General features: G+C 44.2%; 1 protein-coding gene across 1 annotated transcript in view; it reads left to right on the top strand.

Moving 5' to 3' along the window:
- Nucleotides 1–1,937: 1,937 nt before the first annotated feature.
- LOC121843707 (dedicator of cytokinesis protein 1-like) overlaps nucleotides 1,938–18,213 on the top strand; it is a gene marked incomplete at its 3' end in the record, with an annotated part of 50,625 nt that continues 34,349 nt past the window's right edge. Inside the window, 2 exon segments of the mRNA XM_042313488.1 lie at nucleotides 1,938–2,092; nucleotides 7,705–7,775. Coding sequence (XP_042169422.1) covers nucleotides 2,015–2,092; nucleotides 7,705–7,775 — 149 coding nt within the window.

The following is an 18,213-nucleotide window of genomic DNA, read 5'->3' as shown; positions in this document are numbered from 1 at the left end:
GGATACTTCAGAGTCTTTCATGGTTAGAATGGATACTTCAGAGTCTTTCATGGTTAGAATGGATACTTCAGAGTCTTTCATGGTTAGAATGGATACTTCAGAGTCTTTCATGGTTAGAATGGATACTTCAGAGTCTTTCATGGTTAGAATGGATACTTCATAGTCTTTCATGGTTAGAATGGATACTTCAGAGTCTTTCATGGTTAGAATGGATACTTCAGAGTCTTTCATGGTTAGAATGGATACTTCATAGTCTTTCATGGTTAGAATGGATACTTCAGAGTACCAATCAGAAATGTTCTCATAGAATAGTTGTTTCGGCGGTTGTCAGTCATCACATCCCAGGTTGACATCATGTCTAGCTGCAGACTAGTAATTCGTGTCTAAGATTTGCTCTTATTCTGTAGGGATCGACAGTCTCAGAGTTGAACCATTTCCCACTGTGTAGCCAATGCTCGACGTGATATGGTTAGGATATGGTTAGGTTGGTAACCAGTTTATAACAGCAATAAGGCTGGTTTGTGATATATGGCCAGTATACCACAGCTAATACCACAGCTAAGGGATGTGTCCAGGCCCTCTGCATGGTGTCATGGGTAAGAACAGCCCTTAGCCGTGGTATAATGGCCATATACCACACCTCGTCTGGCCTGATTCCTTCATTATAAAACAGTTACAAAGCCTTGTACCTGGCGATCGCATCGCATCAATAAATCACAGAACATGAACTGTTCTTCCCCCTGCGTAAAGTATTCCAGATGAATATGCTAATTAATTAATTAATATACATCTTTTGGTATGCCAGGACTTGCCGTTGTTTTCCCTGCTTTTGGCGTTGGAAGCAGACAGGCTGGAGTAGCCCGCTTGTTTTAGATGCTAACGATGATCAGCTATGAGGAAGGTATTTTGGTCTTGTTTGGTATTTGCATGGAGAACCCATGCTGAGCCTACAGTCAGTGGGCCCTGGTTTGATGGGTAGAGAACTGTGATATAACAATGACAGAGAAGTGGCCTACTGGCATCCGGCTACAGGGGGCCTGTTTACATCTCTGTGTGAGCTAACAGCACGTCTCTGTGTGTGGAGGGACTTCATGAAAGGTCTCTAAATCATCGGTTTTAATTTTCTCCTCTCCTCCCTTTCTCTCTCCACTCCTCTCTCTCTCCCACTCTCTTCCTCATTCTCTCCTACCACCCCTCTCTCCTCTCCTCCCTTTCAATCTCCACTCCTCTCTCTCTCCCACTCTCTTCCTAAATTCTCTTCTACCTCCCCTCTCTCCTCTTATCCCTCTTCCCACCATCTATTTTCTCCCCATCCCTCTCTCCTCTCCCTACATCCATCCCTCTCTCCCTCCATCCATCCTTCTCTCCTCTCTCCTTCCTACCTCCCTCCGTCCATCCCATCCGTCTCTCCTCTTCTCCCTCTTCTCCCTCCCTCCTCCCTATCCATCTCCCTCCCTCCCTCCCTCCCTCCCTCCCTCCCTCCCTCCCTCCCTCCCTCCCCCTCCCTCCCTCCCTCCCTCCCTCCCTCCCTCCCTCCCTCCCTCCCTCCCTCCCTCCCTCCCTCCCTCCCTCCCTCCCTCCATCCCTCCATCCATCCATCCATCTCTCCTCTTCTCCCTCCTAACTCCGTCCATCCATCTCTCCTCTCTCTCCTCTTCTCCCTCCATCCATCTCTCCTCTTCTCCCTCCTACCTCCCTCCGTCCGTCCATCCATCTCTCCTCTCTCTCCTCTTCTCCCTCCTATCTCCCTCCATCCATCCATCCCTCCTACGTTCGTCCATCCGTCTCTCCTCTCCCTCCATCCATCTCTCCTCTTCTCACTCCCTCCATCTATCCATCTCTCCTCTCCATCCATCCATCTCTCCTCTTCTCCCTCCTACCTCCCTCCCTCCATCCATCCATCTCTCCTCTCCATCCATCCATCTCTCCTCTTCTCCCTCCTAACTCCCTCCGTCCGTCCATCCGTCTCTCCTCTCTCCCCAGACTGTATGAGAACAAAGGAGAAGCAGACTTCATGGAGTCCTTGAGGAATCTCTTCACTTCCTTCAATGACATGATGAACATCAACTCTGAGAACACAGGCATGGTGAAGGTAGGACATCAATCATATATTCTGGCTCTGCTTCAGAGTGATGCCTTTTGTGTTTCCATGGGTATTCTATGCATTCTGTTTCCCTGTGTATATCAGTCTCTAGTTCCCATCTCATGTCCACTATGTGTCTATAGTAGAGGTCGACCAATTATGATTTTTCAACACCGATACCGATTATTGGAGGACCAAAAAAAAGCCGATACCGATTAATTGGCCTTATATTTTTTATTTATTTTTAAAATATATATATTTGTAATAATGACAATTACAACAATACTCAATGAACACTTTTATTTTAACTTAATATAATACATAAATAAAATCTATTTAGTCTCAAATAAATAATGAAACATGTTCAATTTGGTTTAAATAATGCAAAAACAATGTTTTGGAGAAGAAAGTAAAAGTGCAATATGTGCCATGTAAGAAAGCTAACGTTTCAGTTCCTTGCTCAGAACATGAGAACATACAGTGCCTTGCGAAAGTATTCGGCCCCCTTGAACTTTGCGACCTTTTGCCACATTTCAAACTTTTTTAACAAATCAAAAACTGAAAAATTGGGCGTGCAAAATTATTCAGCCCCCTTAAGTTAATACTTTGTAGCGCCACCTTTTGCTGCGATTACAGCTGTAAGTCGCTTGGGGTATGTCTCTATCAGTTTTGCACATCGAGAGACTGACATTTTTTCCCATTCCTCCTTGCAAAACAACTCGAGCTCAGTGAGGTTGGATGGAGAGCATTTGTGAACAGCAGTTTTCAGTTCTTTCCACAGATTCTCGATTGGATTCAGGTCTGGACTTTGACTTGGCCATTCTAACACCTGGATATGTTTATTTTTGAACAATTCCATTGTAGATTTTGCTTTATGTTTTGGATCATTGTCTTGTTGGAAAACAAATCTCCGTCCCAGTCTCAGGTCTTTTGCAGATTCCATCAGGTTTTCTTCCAGAATGGTCCTGTATTTGGCTCCATCCATCTTCCCATCAATTTTAACCATCTTCCCTGTCCCTGCTGAAGAAAATCAGGCCCAAACCAATTTTTCAGTTTTTCATTTGTTAAAAAAGTTTGAAATATCCAATAAATGTCGTTCCACTTCATGATTGTGTCCCACTTGTTGTTGATTCTTCACAAAAAAATACAGTTTTATATCTTTATGTTTGAAGCCTGAAATGTGGCAAAAGGTCGTAAAGTTCAAGGGGGCCGAATACTTTCGCAAAGGCACTGTATGAAAGTTGTTGGTTCCTTCAATATTCATATTTATATAAAACGTTTTAGGTTGTAGTTATTATGGGAATTATAGGACTATTTCTCTCTATTTCATTTGTATTTCATATACCTTTCACTATTGGATGTTCTAATAGGCACTTTAGTATTGCCAGCCTAATCTTAGGAGTTGATAGGGTTGAAGTCATAACAGCTCTGTGCATCAAGCATGGCTAAGAGCTGTTGGCAAACGCAGTAAAGTTTGAATGAATGCTTACGAGCTGCTGCTGCCACAGTCAGACTGCTCTATCAAATCACAGACTTAATTATAACATAATGACACAGAAATACGAGCCTTGGGTCATTAATATGGTCAATTTCCAGAAACTATCATTTTTGAAAACAAAACATCTCTTCTTTCAGTGAAATACGGAACTATTACGTATTTTATCTAACGGGTGGCATCCTTAAGTATATATTCGTGTTACATTGCACAACCTTCAAACCTTCATTGTACAACCTTCAATGTTAGGTCATAATTACGTAAAATTCGGGCAAATTAGTTTGCAACGAGCCAGGCGGCCCAAACTGTTGCATATACCCTGACTCTGCGTGCAATGAACGCAAGGGAAGTGACACAACTTCACCTGGTTAATGTTGCCTGCTAACATGAATTTCTTTGAACTAAATATACAGGTTTAAAAATATATACATCTATGTATTGATTTTAAGATGTTTATGGTACATTCGTGCAACGGTTGTGCTTTTTTCGCGAATGTGTTTTTGTAAAAATCATCCCCCCGTTTGGCGAAGTAGGCTGTGATTCGATGATAAATTAACAGGCACCGCATTGATCATATGCAGCGTAGGACAAGCTTAGATAACCTAGTAATATCATCAACCACTAGTTAATTAGTGATTATGTGAAGATTGATTGTTTTTTATAAGATGGAAGTTTAGTGCTAGCTAGCAACTTAACTTGGCTCCTTGTTGCACTCGCGTAACAGGCGGTCAGCAGTTTCCTTGTGGACAAGCTGGTTAACTAGTGGTTGATGATATTACTGGGTTAACTAGTGGTTGATGATATTACTGGGTTAACTAGTGGTTGATGATATTACTGGGTTAACTAGTGGTTGATGATATTACTGGGTTAACTAGTGGTTGATGATATTACTGGGTTAACTAGTGGTTGATGATATTACTGGGTTAACTAGTGGTTGATGATATTACTGGGTTAACTAGTGGTTGATGATATTACTGGGTTAACTAGTGGTTGATGATATTACTGGGTTAACTAGTGGTTGATGATATTACTGGGTTAACTAGTGGTTGATGATATTACTGGGTTAACTAGTGGTTGATGATATTACTGGGTTAACTAGTGGTTGATGATATTACTGGGTTAACTAGTGGTTGATGATATTACTGGGTTAACTAGTGGTTGATGATATTACTGGGTTAACTAGTGGTTGATGATATTACTGGGTTAACTAGTGGTTGATGATATTACTGGGTTAACTAGTGGTTGATGATATTACTGGGTTAACTAGTGGTTGATGATATTACTGGGTTAACTAGTGGTTGATGATATTACTGGGTTAACTAGTGGTTGATGATATTACTGGGTTAACTAGTGGTTGATGATATTACTGGGTTAACTAGTGGTTGATGATATTACTGGGTTAACTAGTGGTTGATGATATTACTGGGTTAACTAGTGGTTGATGATATTACTGGGTTAACTAGTGGTTGATGATATTACTGGGTTAACTAGTGGTTGATGATATTACTGGGTTAACTAGTGGTTGATGATATTACTGGGTTAACTAGTGGTTGATGATATTACTGGGTTAACTAGTGGTTGATGATATTACTGGGTTAACTAGTGGTTGATGATATTACTGGGTTAACTAGTGGTTGATGATATTACTGGGTTAACTAGTGGTTGATGATATTACTGGGTTAACTAGTGGTTGATGATATTACTGGGTTAACTAGTGGTTGATGATATTACTGGGTTAACTAGTGGTTGATGATATTACTGGGTTAACTAGTGGTTGATGATATTACTGGGTTAACTAGTGGTTGATGATATTACTGGGTTAACTAGTGGTTGATGATATTACTGGGTTAACTAGTGGTTGATGATATTACTGGGTTAACTAGTGGTTGATGATATTACTGGGTTAACTAGTGGTTGATGATATTACTGGGTTAACTAGTGGTTGATGATATTACTGGGTTAACTAGTGGTTGATGATATTACTGGGTTAACTAGTGGTTGATGATATTACTGGGTTAACTAGTGGTTGATGATATTACTGGGTTAACTAGTGGTTGATGATATTACTGGGTTAACTAGTGGTTTTCTCGTGGAGCAATGTAATCGGCCATAATCGGCATCCAAAAAGGCTGATTACTGATTGTCATGGAAACTTGAAATCGTCCCTAATTAATCGGTCCATATGTATCATGCTCTCCTAGGGGTAAAGGACATTATACAGAGCCAGTCCATAGTTTGGACACATCTACTCATTCAAGGGTTTTTTCTATATTTTTGTAGTATGTTCCACAATGTAGAATAATAGTGAAGACATCAAAACTATGAAATAGCACACATGGAATCATGTAGTAACTAAAAACGGTGTTAAACTTAAATATTTTAGAATTTAGATGCTTCAAAGTAGTAGTTCATATCCAAGCAGTCTCTGAACAGTTGATGTTGAGATGTGTCTGTTACTTTAACTCTGAACCATTTATTTGGGCTGCAATCTGAGGTGCAGTTAACTCTAATGAACTTGTCCTCTGCAGCAGAGGTAATTCTGTGTCTTCCTTTCCTGTGGCGGTCTTCATGAGAGCCAGTTTAATCACAGCGCTTGATGGTTTTTGTCATTTGAAGAAACGTTCAAAGTTCTTGAAAATTTCCCAAAATTGACTGGCCTTCATGTCTTAAAGTAATGGACTGTCGTTTGTCTTTGCTTATTTGAGCTGTTCTTTTACCAAATAGGGCTATCTTCTGTGTACCACCCATGCCTTGTCACAACACAACACAACTGATTGGCTCAAACGCATTAAGAAAGGAAAGAAATTCCACAAAATAACTTTTAACAAGGCACACCTGTTAATGGAAATGCATTCAGGTGACTACCTCATGAAGCTGGTTGAGAGAATGCCAAGAGTGTGCAAAGCTGTCATCAAGGCAAAGGGTGGCTATTTGAAATATACACTATATTTTGATTTGTATAATTAACACTTTTTTGTTTACTACATGATTCCATATGTGTTATTTCATAGTTTTCACTTATTATTCCACAATGTAGAAAATAGTTTTTAAAAAAACAACCTGGAATAAGTATATGTGTCCAGACTTTTGACTGGTACTGTATGTTTACATTGCCAAAGCAAGTGAAATGTCATATGTAGTGTTATAACAATGTGTAAATAGTTAAAGTACAAAAGGTACTTTTGTCCTATTGTTGTCTGTGTGTTGTTCCCCTCTTTATTAATTGTCTATCTGAATAGATCTCTCCATGTGCCTCCCCCCCCTCTGTGTTCATATGTATTTCTTCTGCAACTGTTATCTATGTCTGTGTTCTCTCTCTGACCTGTTCTGTGTCCCGACGTATCTCTCTCGCTCTCTCTTGTGCTCTCTGACCTGTTCTGTGTCCCGGGGCTTCTCTGCGTTCTTCCTCTTTAGCTCCTCCTCAAGGTATTTTCTGATATCCCTCCCTCCCCCTCCCTCCCTCCCTCCCCCTCCCTCCCTCCCTCCCTCCCTCCCTCCCCCTCCTAATTACTGATGACTCTAGACAAGCATAACGACTGATGACTCTAGACAAGCATAACGACTGATGACTCCAAGCATAACGACTGATGACTCTAGACAAGCATAACCTGATGACTCTAGACAAGCATAACGACTGATGACTCTAGACAAGCATAACGACTGATGACTCTAGACAAGCATAACGACTGATGACTCTAGACAAGCATAACGACTGATGACTCTAGACAAGCATAACGACTGATGACTCTAGACAAGCATAACGACTGATGACTCTAGACAAGCATAATGACTCTAGACAAGCATAATGACTCTAGACAAGCATAACGACTGATGTGTCTAGACAAGCATAACGACTGATGTGTCTAGACAAGCATAACGACTGATGTGTCTAGACAAGCATAACGACTGATGTGTCTAGACAAGCATAACGACTGATGTGTCTAGACAAGCATAACGACTGATGGCTCTTGACAAGCATAATGACACATCCTTTCATACAAAATATTGTGATATTCTAGTTAACATTTTCAACATTCTAGTGAGGGTCAGGGCTGTTACCCAGTTGGTCATCTAATATTCAAACCTTTAAGATCAGGGATAATCCTAATCGTTTTGTTTTGTCCAGGGTGCAGCATTGAGATACGTCCCCACCATCGTGAATGACGTCAAACTGGTCTTCGATCCCAAGGAGCTCAGGTAGGTTTTCATCAGGGAAACTGCTGTCTCGTGGTGAATGTTTTAGCACATATGGTTATATACACTATACACTATACTATACATTATATGTGATTCCTGTTAGACTATACTGTAATGTCATTATCTATGTTTTAGCACATCTGGTTATGTACACTATACACTATACTATACATTATCTATGTTTTAGCACATCTGGTTATGTACACTATACACTATACTATACATTATCTATGTTTTAGCACATCTGGTTATGTACACTATACACTACTATACATTATCTATGTTTTAGCACATCTGGTTATGTACACTATACACTCATGCTTTCACACTGTAGATAACACACTTCTACAAGGCCATAACAGAGATGAGATTTACCTCTTATTCCCTCCACTGCCTGGGACTCCTGTTAGACCAGTACTGTAATATCATTATCTGTGACTCCTGAATACTGTAGTATCATTATCTGTGACTCCTGAATACTGTAGTATCATTATCTGTGACTCCTGAATACTGTAGTGTCATTGTCTGTGACTCCTGAATATTGTAGTGTCATTGTCTGTGACTCCTGAATACTGTAGTGTCATTGTCTGTGACTCCTGAATACTGTAATGTCATTATCTGTGACTCCTGAATACTGTAGTGTCATTATCTGTGACTCCTTTTAGACCAATAATGTAATGTCATTATCTGTGACTCCTGAATACTGTTTTGTCATTATCTGTGACTCCTGAATACTGTAGTCATCTGTGACTCCTGAATACTGTAGTCATTATCTGTGACTCCTGTTCGACTGTACTGTAGTGTCATTATCTGTGACTCCTGAATACTGTAGTCATTATCTGTGACTCCTGATCAACTGTACTGTAGTGTCATTATCTGTGACTCCTGTTCGACTGTACTGTAGTGTCATTATCTGTGACTCCTGAATACTGTAGTATCATTATCTCTGACTCCTGAATACTGTAGTATCATTATCTCTGACTCCTGAATACTGTAGTGTCATTATCTGTACATGTAAGGATGCCAGAAGCTAAAGAAGAGGTGCAGGAGTGAATCTGAAAAAGCTGTGAGTTACAAAGTCAATCTAAGAAATGAAGACACGTGTAAATGATTTGACTAATTAAGGTAAAGCGCTCTGACATGGAAGAGAGAGACTAAAGAGCCTTGCTCAGTGGGTTTGTCTCGTCAGTAATCGTCTCTTTGAAATCACATTCCGTGTTTTAGAGATCGTCTCCCCTTTATTTTTTTATATATATATTTTTTGGGGGGGGTGATTACCTTTAACAGTTGGTTTGGATTAAATAACTGATTTGATATTGTGACTTGTGCAGTGTGAGTGGTCACACCTCGTTATCCTCGAGCTACTTACCTTTAGGCTCTGCTTCACACACACACACACACACACACACACACCACTTAACATTCACCAGCTGTACCATGTGGGTTGGTTATATATAGTCTCGGTTGCCGTGGGAACGTGGAACTGCTGCTTCACCAACAGCTCAGCGGTTAATCTGACCTGCCATGAATGTTATATCATCGTATCGTATTGATTTCATTTGACAAAATAACATTTTAATTAGAAAAGCTTTTATAAAGGTGCACATCAAGGTTTTAGCAAATCAATAGATCAATAGATCACTAGATCAATATATCACTATATCACTAGATCAATATATCACTGGATCACTGGATTACTAGGACACTAGATTAATAGGACACTAGATTAATAGGACCCTAGATTAATAGGACCCTAGATTAATAGGACACTAGATTAATAGGACACTAGATTAATAGGACACTAGATTAATAGGACACTAGATTAATAGGACACTAGATTAATAGATTAATATATCACTAGGACACTATATCAATAGATTACTAGATTAATAGGACCCTAGATTAATAGGACCCTAGATTAATAGGACCCTAGATTAATAGGACCCTAGATTAATAGGACACTAGATTAATAGATCACTGGACACTAGATTAATAGATCACTAGGACACTATATCACTAGATCACTAGATTAATAGGACACTAGATTAATAGGACCCTAGATTAATAGGACCCTAGATTAATAGGACCCTAGATTAATAGGACCCTATATTAATAGGACCCTATATTAATAGGACACTAGATTAATAGGACACTAGATTAATAGATCACTGGACACTAGATCAATAGATCACTAGATTAATAGGTCCCTAGATTAATAGGACCCTAGATTAATAGGACCCTAGATTAATAGGACCCTAGATTAATAGGACCCTAGATTAATAGGACCCTAGATTAATAGGACCCTAGATTAATAGGACCCTAGATTAATAGGACCCTAGATTAATAGGACACTAGATTAATAGATCACTAGACACTAGATTAATAGATCACTAGGACACTATATCAATAGATCACTAGATTAATAGGGCCCTAGATTAATAGGACCCTAGATTAATAGGACCCTAGATTAATAGGACCCTAGATTAATAGGACACTAGATTAATAGATTAATAGGACACTATATTAATAGATCACTAGGACACTATCAATAGATCACTAGATGAATAGGACACTAGATTAATGGATCACTAGATTAATGGATCACTAGAAAAATGGATCACTAGATTAATAGATCACTAGATTAATAGATCACTAGATTAATAGATCACTAGATCAATAGATTAATAGATTACTAGATCAATAAATCACTAGGACACTAGATTAATAGATCACTAAATTAATAGATCACTAGATGAATAGATCACTAGATGAATGGATCACTAGATGAATAGATCACTAGATTAATGGATCACTAGATTAATGGATCACTAAATGAATAGATCACTAAATGAATAGATCACTAGATGAATAGATCACTAGATGAATAGATCACTAGATTAATGGATCACTAGATTAATGGATCACTAGATTAATGGCGCACTAGATTAATGGATCACTAGATCAATAGATCAATAGATTAATAGATTACTAGATTACTAGATTACTAGATCAATAGATCAATAGATCACTAGGACACTAGGACACTAGATTAATAGATCACTAGGACACTAGATTAATAGATCACTAGATTAATAGATCACTAGGACACTAGATTAATAGATCACTAGGACAATAGATTAATAGATCACTAGGACAATAGATTAATAGATCACTAGGTTAATAGATTAATAGATCACTAGATTAATAGATCACTAGGACACTAATAGATCACTAGGTTAATAGATTAATAGATCACTAGGTTAATAGATTAATAGATCACTAGGACACTAGATTAATAGATCACTAGGACACTAATAGATCACTAGGTTAATAGATTAATAGATCACCAGGACACTAGATTAATAGATCACTAGGACACTAGATTAATAGATCACTAGGACACTAATAGATCACTAGGACACTAATAGATCACTAGGACACTAGATTAATAGATCACTAGGACACTAGATTAATAGATCACTAGGACACTAATAGATCACTAGGTTAATAGATTAATAGATCACCAGGACACTAGATTAATAGATCACTAGGACACTAGATTAATAGATCACTAGGACACTAGATTAATAGATCACTAGGACACTAGATTAATAGATCACTAGGACACTAGATTAATAGATCACTAGGACACTAATAGATCACTAGGTTAATAGATTAATAGATCACCAGGACACTAGATTAATAGATCACTAGGACACTAGATTAATAGATCACTAGGACACTAGATTAATAGATCACTAGGACACTAGATTAATAGATCACTAGGACACTAGATTAATAGATCACTAGGACACTAGATTAATAGATCACTAGGTTAATAGATTAATAGATCACTAGGACACTAGATTAATAGATCACTAGGACACTAATAGATCACTAGGTTAATAGATTAATAGATCACCAGGACACTAGATTAATAGATCACTAGGACACTAATAGATCACTAGGTTAATAGATTAATAGATCACTAGGACACTAGATTAATAGATCACTAGGACACTAGATTAATAGATCACTAGGACACTAATAGATCACTAGGACACTAATAGATCACTAAGACACTAGATTAATAGATCACTAGGACACTAGATTAATAGATCACTAGGACACTAATAGATCACTAGGTTAATAGATTAATAGATCACCAGGACACTAGATTAATAGATCACCAGGACACTAGGTTAATAGATTAATGATTCACTAGGACAATAGATCACTAGGTTAATAGATTAATGATTCACTAGGACAATAGATCACTAGGTTAATAGATTAATGATTCACTAGGACAATAGATCACTAGGTTAATAGATTAATGATTCACTAGGACAATAGATCACTAGGTTAATAGATTAATGATTCACTAGGACAATAGATCACTAGGTTAATAGATTAATGATTCACTAGGACAATAGATCACTAGGTTAATAGATTAATGATTCACTAGGACAATAGATCACTAGGTTAATAGATTAATAGATCACTAGGACACTAGATTAATAGATCACTAGGACACTAATAGATCACTAGGTTAATAGATTAATAGATCACTAGGACACTAGATTAATAGATCACTAGGACACTAATAGATCACTAGGTTAATAGATTAATAGATCACCAGGACACTAGATTAATAGATCACTAGGACACTAATAGATCACTAGGTTAATAGATTAATAGATCACTAGGACACTAGATTAATAGATCACTAGGACACTAGATTAATAGATCACTAGGACACTAATAGATCACTAGGTTAATAGATTAATAGATCACCAGGACACTAGATTAATAGATCACTAGGACACTAGATTAATAGATCACTAGGACACTAATAGATCACTAGGTTAATAGATTAATAGATCACCAGGACACTAGATTAATAGATCACCAGGACACTAGGTTAATAGATTAATGATTCACTAGGACAATAGATCACTAGGTTAATAGATTAATGATTCACTAGGACAATAGATCACTAGGTTAATAGATTAATGATTCACTAGGACAATAGATCACTAGGTTAATAGATTAATGATTCACTAGGACAATAGATCACTAGGTTAATAGATTAATGATTCACTAGGACTCATAGATCACTAGGTTAATAGATTAATGATTCACTAGGACAATAGATCACTAGGTTAATAGATTAATGATTCACTAGGACAATAGATCACTAGGTTAATAGATTAATGATTCACTAGGACAATAGATCACTAGGTTAATAGATTAATGATTCACTAGGACAATAGATCACTAGGTTAATAGATTAATGATTCACTAGGACACTAATAGATCACTAGGTTAATAGATTAATAGATCACCAGGACACTAGATTAATAGATCACTAGGACACTAATAGATCACTAGGACACTAGATTAATAGATCACTAGGTTAATAGATTAATAGATCACCAGGACACTAGGTTAATAGATTAATAGATCACTAGGACACTCCAGTTTTACAGACTAGCTGATGTAATATTGGAACATAAGGGTCTGTTTTTGTAATACATCCATGGATTTAGTTTGAAGCGTCTACCTGAGATGTTCGTCCTTATTCACTAGCGTCCTGTTCTACATTCAAGAAGCTAGCTGTTCAACTGCTCACGCAGAACAAATTCTAGCCTACGTTGACTGAATGTTAAATATGTTGTTCTGACGTTATGTGTTTTGGGCCCAGCCACAGTTCTGCATGTCACATACCCAAATTGGGTCCTGAGCAAATCACTGCACTACAGAGGGAATAGGGTACCTGCTGTACTGCACTACAGAGGGAATAGGGTGCCCGCTGTACTGCACTACAGAGGGAATAGGGTGCCCGCTGTACTGCACTATATAGGGAATATGGTGCCTGCTGTACTGCACTATAGAGGGAATATGGTGCCTGCTGTACTGCACTATATAGGGAATATGGTGCCTGCTGTACTGCACTACAGAGGGAATATGGTGCCCGCTGTACTGCACTATATAGGGAATATGGTGCCTGCTGTACTGCACTACAGAGGGAATAGGGTGCCCGCTGTACTGCACTATATAGGGAATATGGTGCCTGCTGTACTGCACTATATAGGGAATATGGTGCCTGCTGTACTGCACTACAGAGGGAATAGGGTGCCCGCTGTACTGCACTATATAGGAAATATGGTGCCTGCTGTACTGCACTACGGAGGGAATAGGGTGCGCGTTGGGAAGGGTCATGTGACCAGACAGGTCTGTATTAGGGAAGGGTCATGTGACCAGACAGGTCTGTATTAGGGAAGGGTCATGTGACCAGACAGGTCCATATTAGTGAAGGGTCGTGTGACCAGACAGGTCTGGGAAGTGGGGGTCGACTAAGAAGTCACTACAAAGTGATAATTATAACAATTGAAATGCTAATCCTTTGCACATGAACGCTCACTCATTCGGGAATAATTGCAATCAATATATATATTTACGCTCAGTGTGTCGTCTTGATCGCTGGTGAAAAGTAAATTTATTTTGTAGAATTGTCCGTCTCTCTCCCCCTCTCTCTCGGTTGTGGTTAGAGGGGATTGTTCAGAGTGACATTCGTTTTAGTATGGATGTTTCGGCGGTTGTCGTTCTTCGAGTTCAATGATACCAAATTCCTAGCTGCAGACTAGTAATTAATATCAAAGACTTGTTCTCATTCTGTCGGTATCGATAGTCTAAAAGTTTAACTATGTGGTATGGTTAAAATATTCAGCAATGGTCCAACAACCTGTGTACTCCCGTGATTGAGAGAAACATGGTCTGCAACCTTTAGCCATTTCGTAATTGAGGTTTTGAGATCGGTCTGCTGATAATTTCTCAAAGGAAGGGCAGAAAAGGGGCTGTCCCAGGAGGCCTGACCCTAACTGGGCTCAGGGGCTGTCCCAGGAGGCCTGACCCTAACTGGGCTCAGGGGCTGTCCCAGGAGGCCTGACCCTAACTGGGCTCAGGGGCTGTCCCAGGAGGCCTGACCCTAACTGGGCTCAGGGGCTGTCCCAGGAGGCCTGACCCTAACTGGGCTCAGGGGCTGTCCCAGGAGGCCTGACCCTAACTGGGCTCAGGGGCTGTCCCAGGAGGCCTGACCCTAACTGGGCTCAGGGGCTGTCCCAGGAGGCCTGACCCTAACTGGGCTCAGGGGCTGTCCCAGGAGGCCTGACCTAACTGGGCTCAGGGGCTGTCCCAGGAGGCCTGACCCTAACTGGGCTCAGGGGCTGTCCCAGGAGGCCTGACCCTAACTGGGCTCAGGGGCTGTCCCAGGAGGCCTGACCCTAACTGGGCTCAGGGGCTGTCCCAGGAGGCCTGACCCTAACTGGGCTCAGGGGCTGGGAGGCCTGACCCCCTCAGGGGCTGTCCCAGGAGGCCTGACCCTAACTGGGCTCAGGGGCTGTCCCAGGAGGCCTGACCCTAACTGGGCTCAGGGGCTGTCCCAGGAGGCCTGACCCTAACTGGGCTCAGGGGCTGTCCCAGGAGGCCTGACCCTAACTGGGCTCAGGGGCTGTCCCAGGAGGCCTGACCCTAACTGGGCTCAGGGGCTGTCCCAGGAGGCCTGACCCTAACTGGGCTCAGGGGCTGTCCCAGGAGGCCTGACCCTAACTGGGCTCAGGGGCTGTCCCAGGAGGCCTGACCCTAACTGGGCTCAGGGGCTGTCCCAGGAGGCCTGACCCTAACTGGGCTCAGGGGCTGTCCCAGGAGGCCTGACCCTAACTGGGCTCAGGGGCTGTCCCAGGAGGCCTGACCCTAACTGGGCTCAGGGGCTGTCCCAGGAGGCCTGACCCTAACTGGGCTCAGGGGCTGTCCCAGGAGGCCTGACCCTAACTGGGCTCAGGGGCTGTCCCAGGAGGCCTGACCCTAACTGGGCTCAGGGGCTGTCCCAGGAGGCCTGACCCTAACTGGGCTCAGGGGCTGTCCCAGGAGGCCTGACCCTAACTGGGCTCAGGGGCTGTCCCAGGAGGCCTGACCCTAACTGGGCTCAGGGGCTGTCCCAGGAGGCCTGACCCTAACTGGGCTCAGGGGCTGTCCCAGGAGGCCTGACCCTAACTGGGCTCAGGGGCTGTCCCAGGAGGCCTGACCCTAACTGGGCTCAGGGGCTGTCCCAGGAGGCCTGACCCTAACTGGGCTCAGGGGCTGTCCCAGGAGGCCTGACCCTAACTGGGCTCAGGGGCTGTCCCAGGAGGCCTGACCCTAACTGGGCTCAGGGGCTGTCCCAGGAGGCCTGACCCTAACTGGGCTCAGGGGCTGTCCCAGGAGGCCTGACCCTAACTGGGCTCAGGGGCTGTCCCAGGAGGCCTGACCCTAACTGGGCTCAGGGGCTGTCCCAGGAGGCCTGACCCTAACTGGGCTCAGGGGCTGTCCCAGGAGGCCTGACCCTAACTGGGCTCAGGGGCTGTCCCAGGAGGCCTGACCCTAACTGGGCTCAGGGGCTGTCCCAGGAGGCCTGACCCTAACTGGGCTCAGGGGCTGTCCCAGGAGGCCTGACCCTAACTGGGCTCAGGGGCTGTCCCAGGAGGCCTGACCCTAACTGGGCTCAGGGGGAGGCCTGACCCTAACTGGGCTCAGGGGCTGTCCCAGGAGGCCTGACCCTAACTGGGCTCAGGGGCTGTCCCAGGAGGCCTGACCCTAACTGGGCTCAGGGGCTGTCCCAGGAGGCCTGACCCTAACTGGGCTCAGGGGCTGTCCCAGGAGGCCTGACCCTAACTGGGCTCAGGGGCTGTCCCAGGAGGCCTGACCCTAACTGGGCTCAGGGGCTGTCCCAGGAGGCCTGACCCTAACTGGGCTCAGGGGCTGTCCCAGGAGGCCTGACCCTAACTGGGCTCAGGGGCTGTCCCAGGAGGCCTGACCCTAACTGGGCTCAGGGGCTGTCCCAGGAGGCCTGACCCTAACTGGGCTCAGGGGCTGTCCCAGGAGGCCTGACCCTAACTGGGCTCAGGGGCTGTCCCAGGAGGCCTGACCCTAACTGGGCTCAGGGGCTGTCCCAGGAGGCCTGACCCTAACTGGGCTCAGGGGCTGTCCCAGGAGGCCTGACCCTAACTGGGCTCAGGGGCTGTCCCAGGAGGCCTGACCCTAACTGGGCTCAGGGGCTGTCCCAGGAGGCCTGACCCTAACTGGGCTCAGGGGCTGTCCCAGGAGGCCTGACCCTAACTGGGCTCAGGGGCTGTCCCAGGAGGCCTGACCCTAACTGGGCTCAGGGGCTGTCCCAGGAGGCCTGACCCTAACTGGGCTCAGGGGCTGTCCCAGGAGGCCTGACCCTAACTGGGCTCAGGGGCTGTCCCAGGAGGCCTGACCCTAACTGGGCTCAGGGGCTGTCCCAGGAGGCCTGACCCTAACTGGGCTCAGGGGCTGTCCCAGGAGGCCTGACCCTAACTGGGCTCAGGGGCTGTCCCAGGAGGCCTGACCCTAACTGGGCTCAGGGGCTGTCCCAGGAGGCCTGACCCTAACTGGGCTCAGGGGCTGTCCCAGGAGGCCTGACCCTAACTGGGCTCAGGGGCTGTCCCAGGAGGCCTGACCCTGGGCTCAGGGGCTGTCCCAGGAGGCCTGACCCTAACTGGGCTGTCCCAGGAGGCCTGACCCTAACTGGGCTGTCCCAGGAGGCCTGACCCTAACTGGGCTGTCCCAGGAGGCCTGACCCTAACTGGGCTCTCCCAGGAGGCCTGACCCTAACTGGGCTCTCCCAGGAGGCCTGACCCTAACTGGGCTCTCCCAGGAGGCCTGACCCTAACTGGGCTCTCCCAGGAGGCCTGACCCTAACTGGGCTCTCCCAGGAGGCCTGACCCTAACTGGGCTGTCCCAGGAGGCCTGACCCTAACTGGGCTGTCCCAGGTTGCCTGACCCTAACTGGGCTCAGGGGCTGTCCCAGGAGGCCTGACCCTAACTGGGCTGTCCCAGGGGCCTGACCCTAACTGGGCTGTCCCAGGAGGCCTGACCCTAACTGGGCTGTCCCAGGAGGCCTGACCCTAACTGGGCTGTCCCAGGAGGCCTGACCCTAACTGGGCTGGGCTGTCCCAGGAGGCCTGACCCTAACTGGGCTCAGGGGCTGTCCCAGGAGGCCTGACCCTAACTGGGCTGTCCCAGGAGGCCTGACCCTAACTGGGCTGTCCCAGGAGGCCTGACCCTAACTGGGCTCTGTCCCAGGAGGCCTGACCCTAACTGGGCTCTGTCCCAGGAGGCCTGACCCTAACTGGGCTCTTCCCAGGAGGCCTGACCCTAACTGGGCTCTGTCCCAGGAGGCCTGACCCTAACTGGGCTCAGGGGCTGTCCCAGGAGGCCTGACCCTAACTGGGCTCTGTCCCAGGAGGCCTGACCCTAACTGGGCTCTGTCCCAGGAGGCCTGACCCTAACTGGGCTCAGGGGCTGTCCCAGGAGGCCTGACCCTAACTGGGCTCAGGGGCTGTCCCAGGAGGCCTGACCCTAACTGGGCTCAGGGGCT

The sequence above is a fragment of the Oncorhynchus tshawytscha genome, unplaced genomic scaffold (genome assembly GCF_018296145.1).
Source record: "Oncorhynchus tshawytscha isolate Ot180627B unplaced genomic scaffold, Otsh_v2.0 Un_contig_253_pilon_pilon, whole genome shotgun sequence".
NCBI lineage: Eukaryota > Metazoa > Chordata > Actinopteri > Salmoniformes > Salmonidae > Oncorhynchus > Oncorhynchus tshawytscha.
This window is presented reverse-complemented; position numbering and strand designations above follow the sequence as displayed.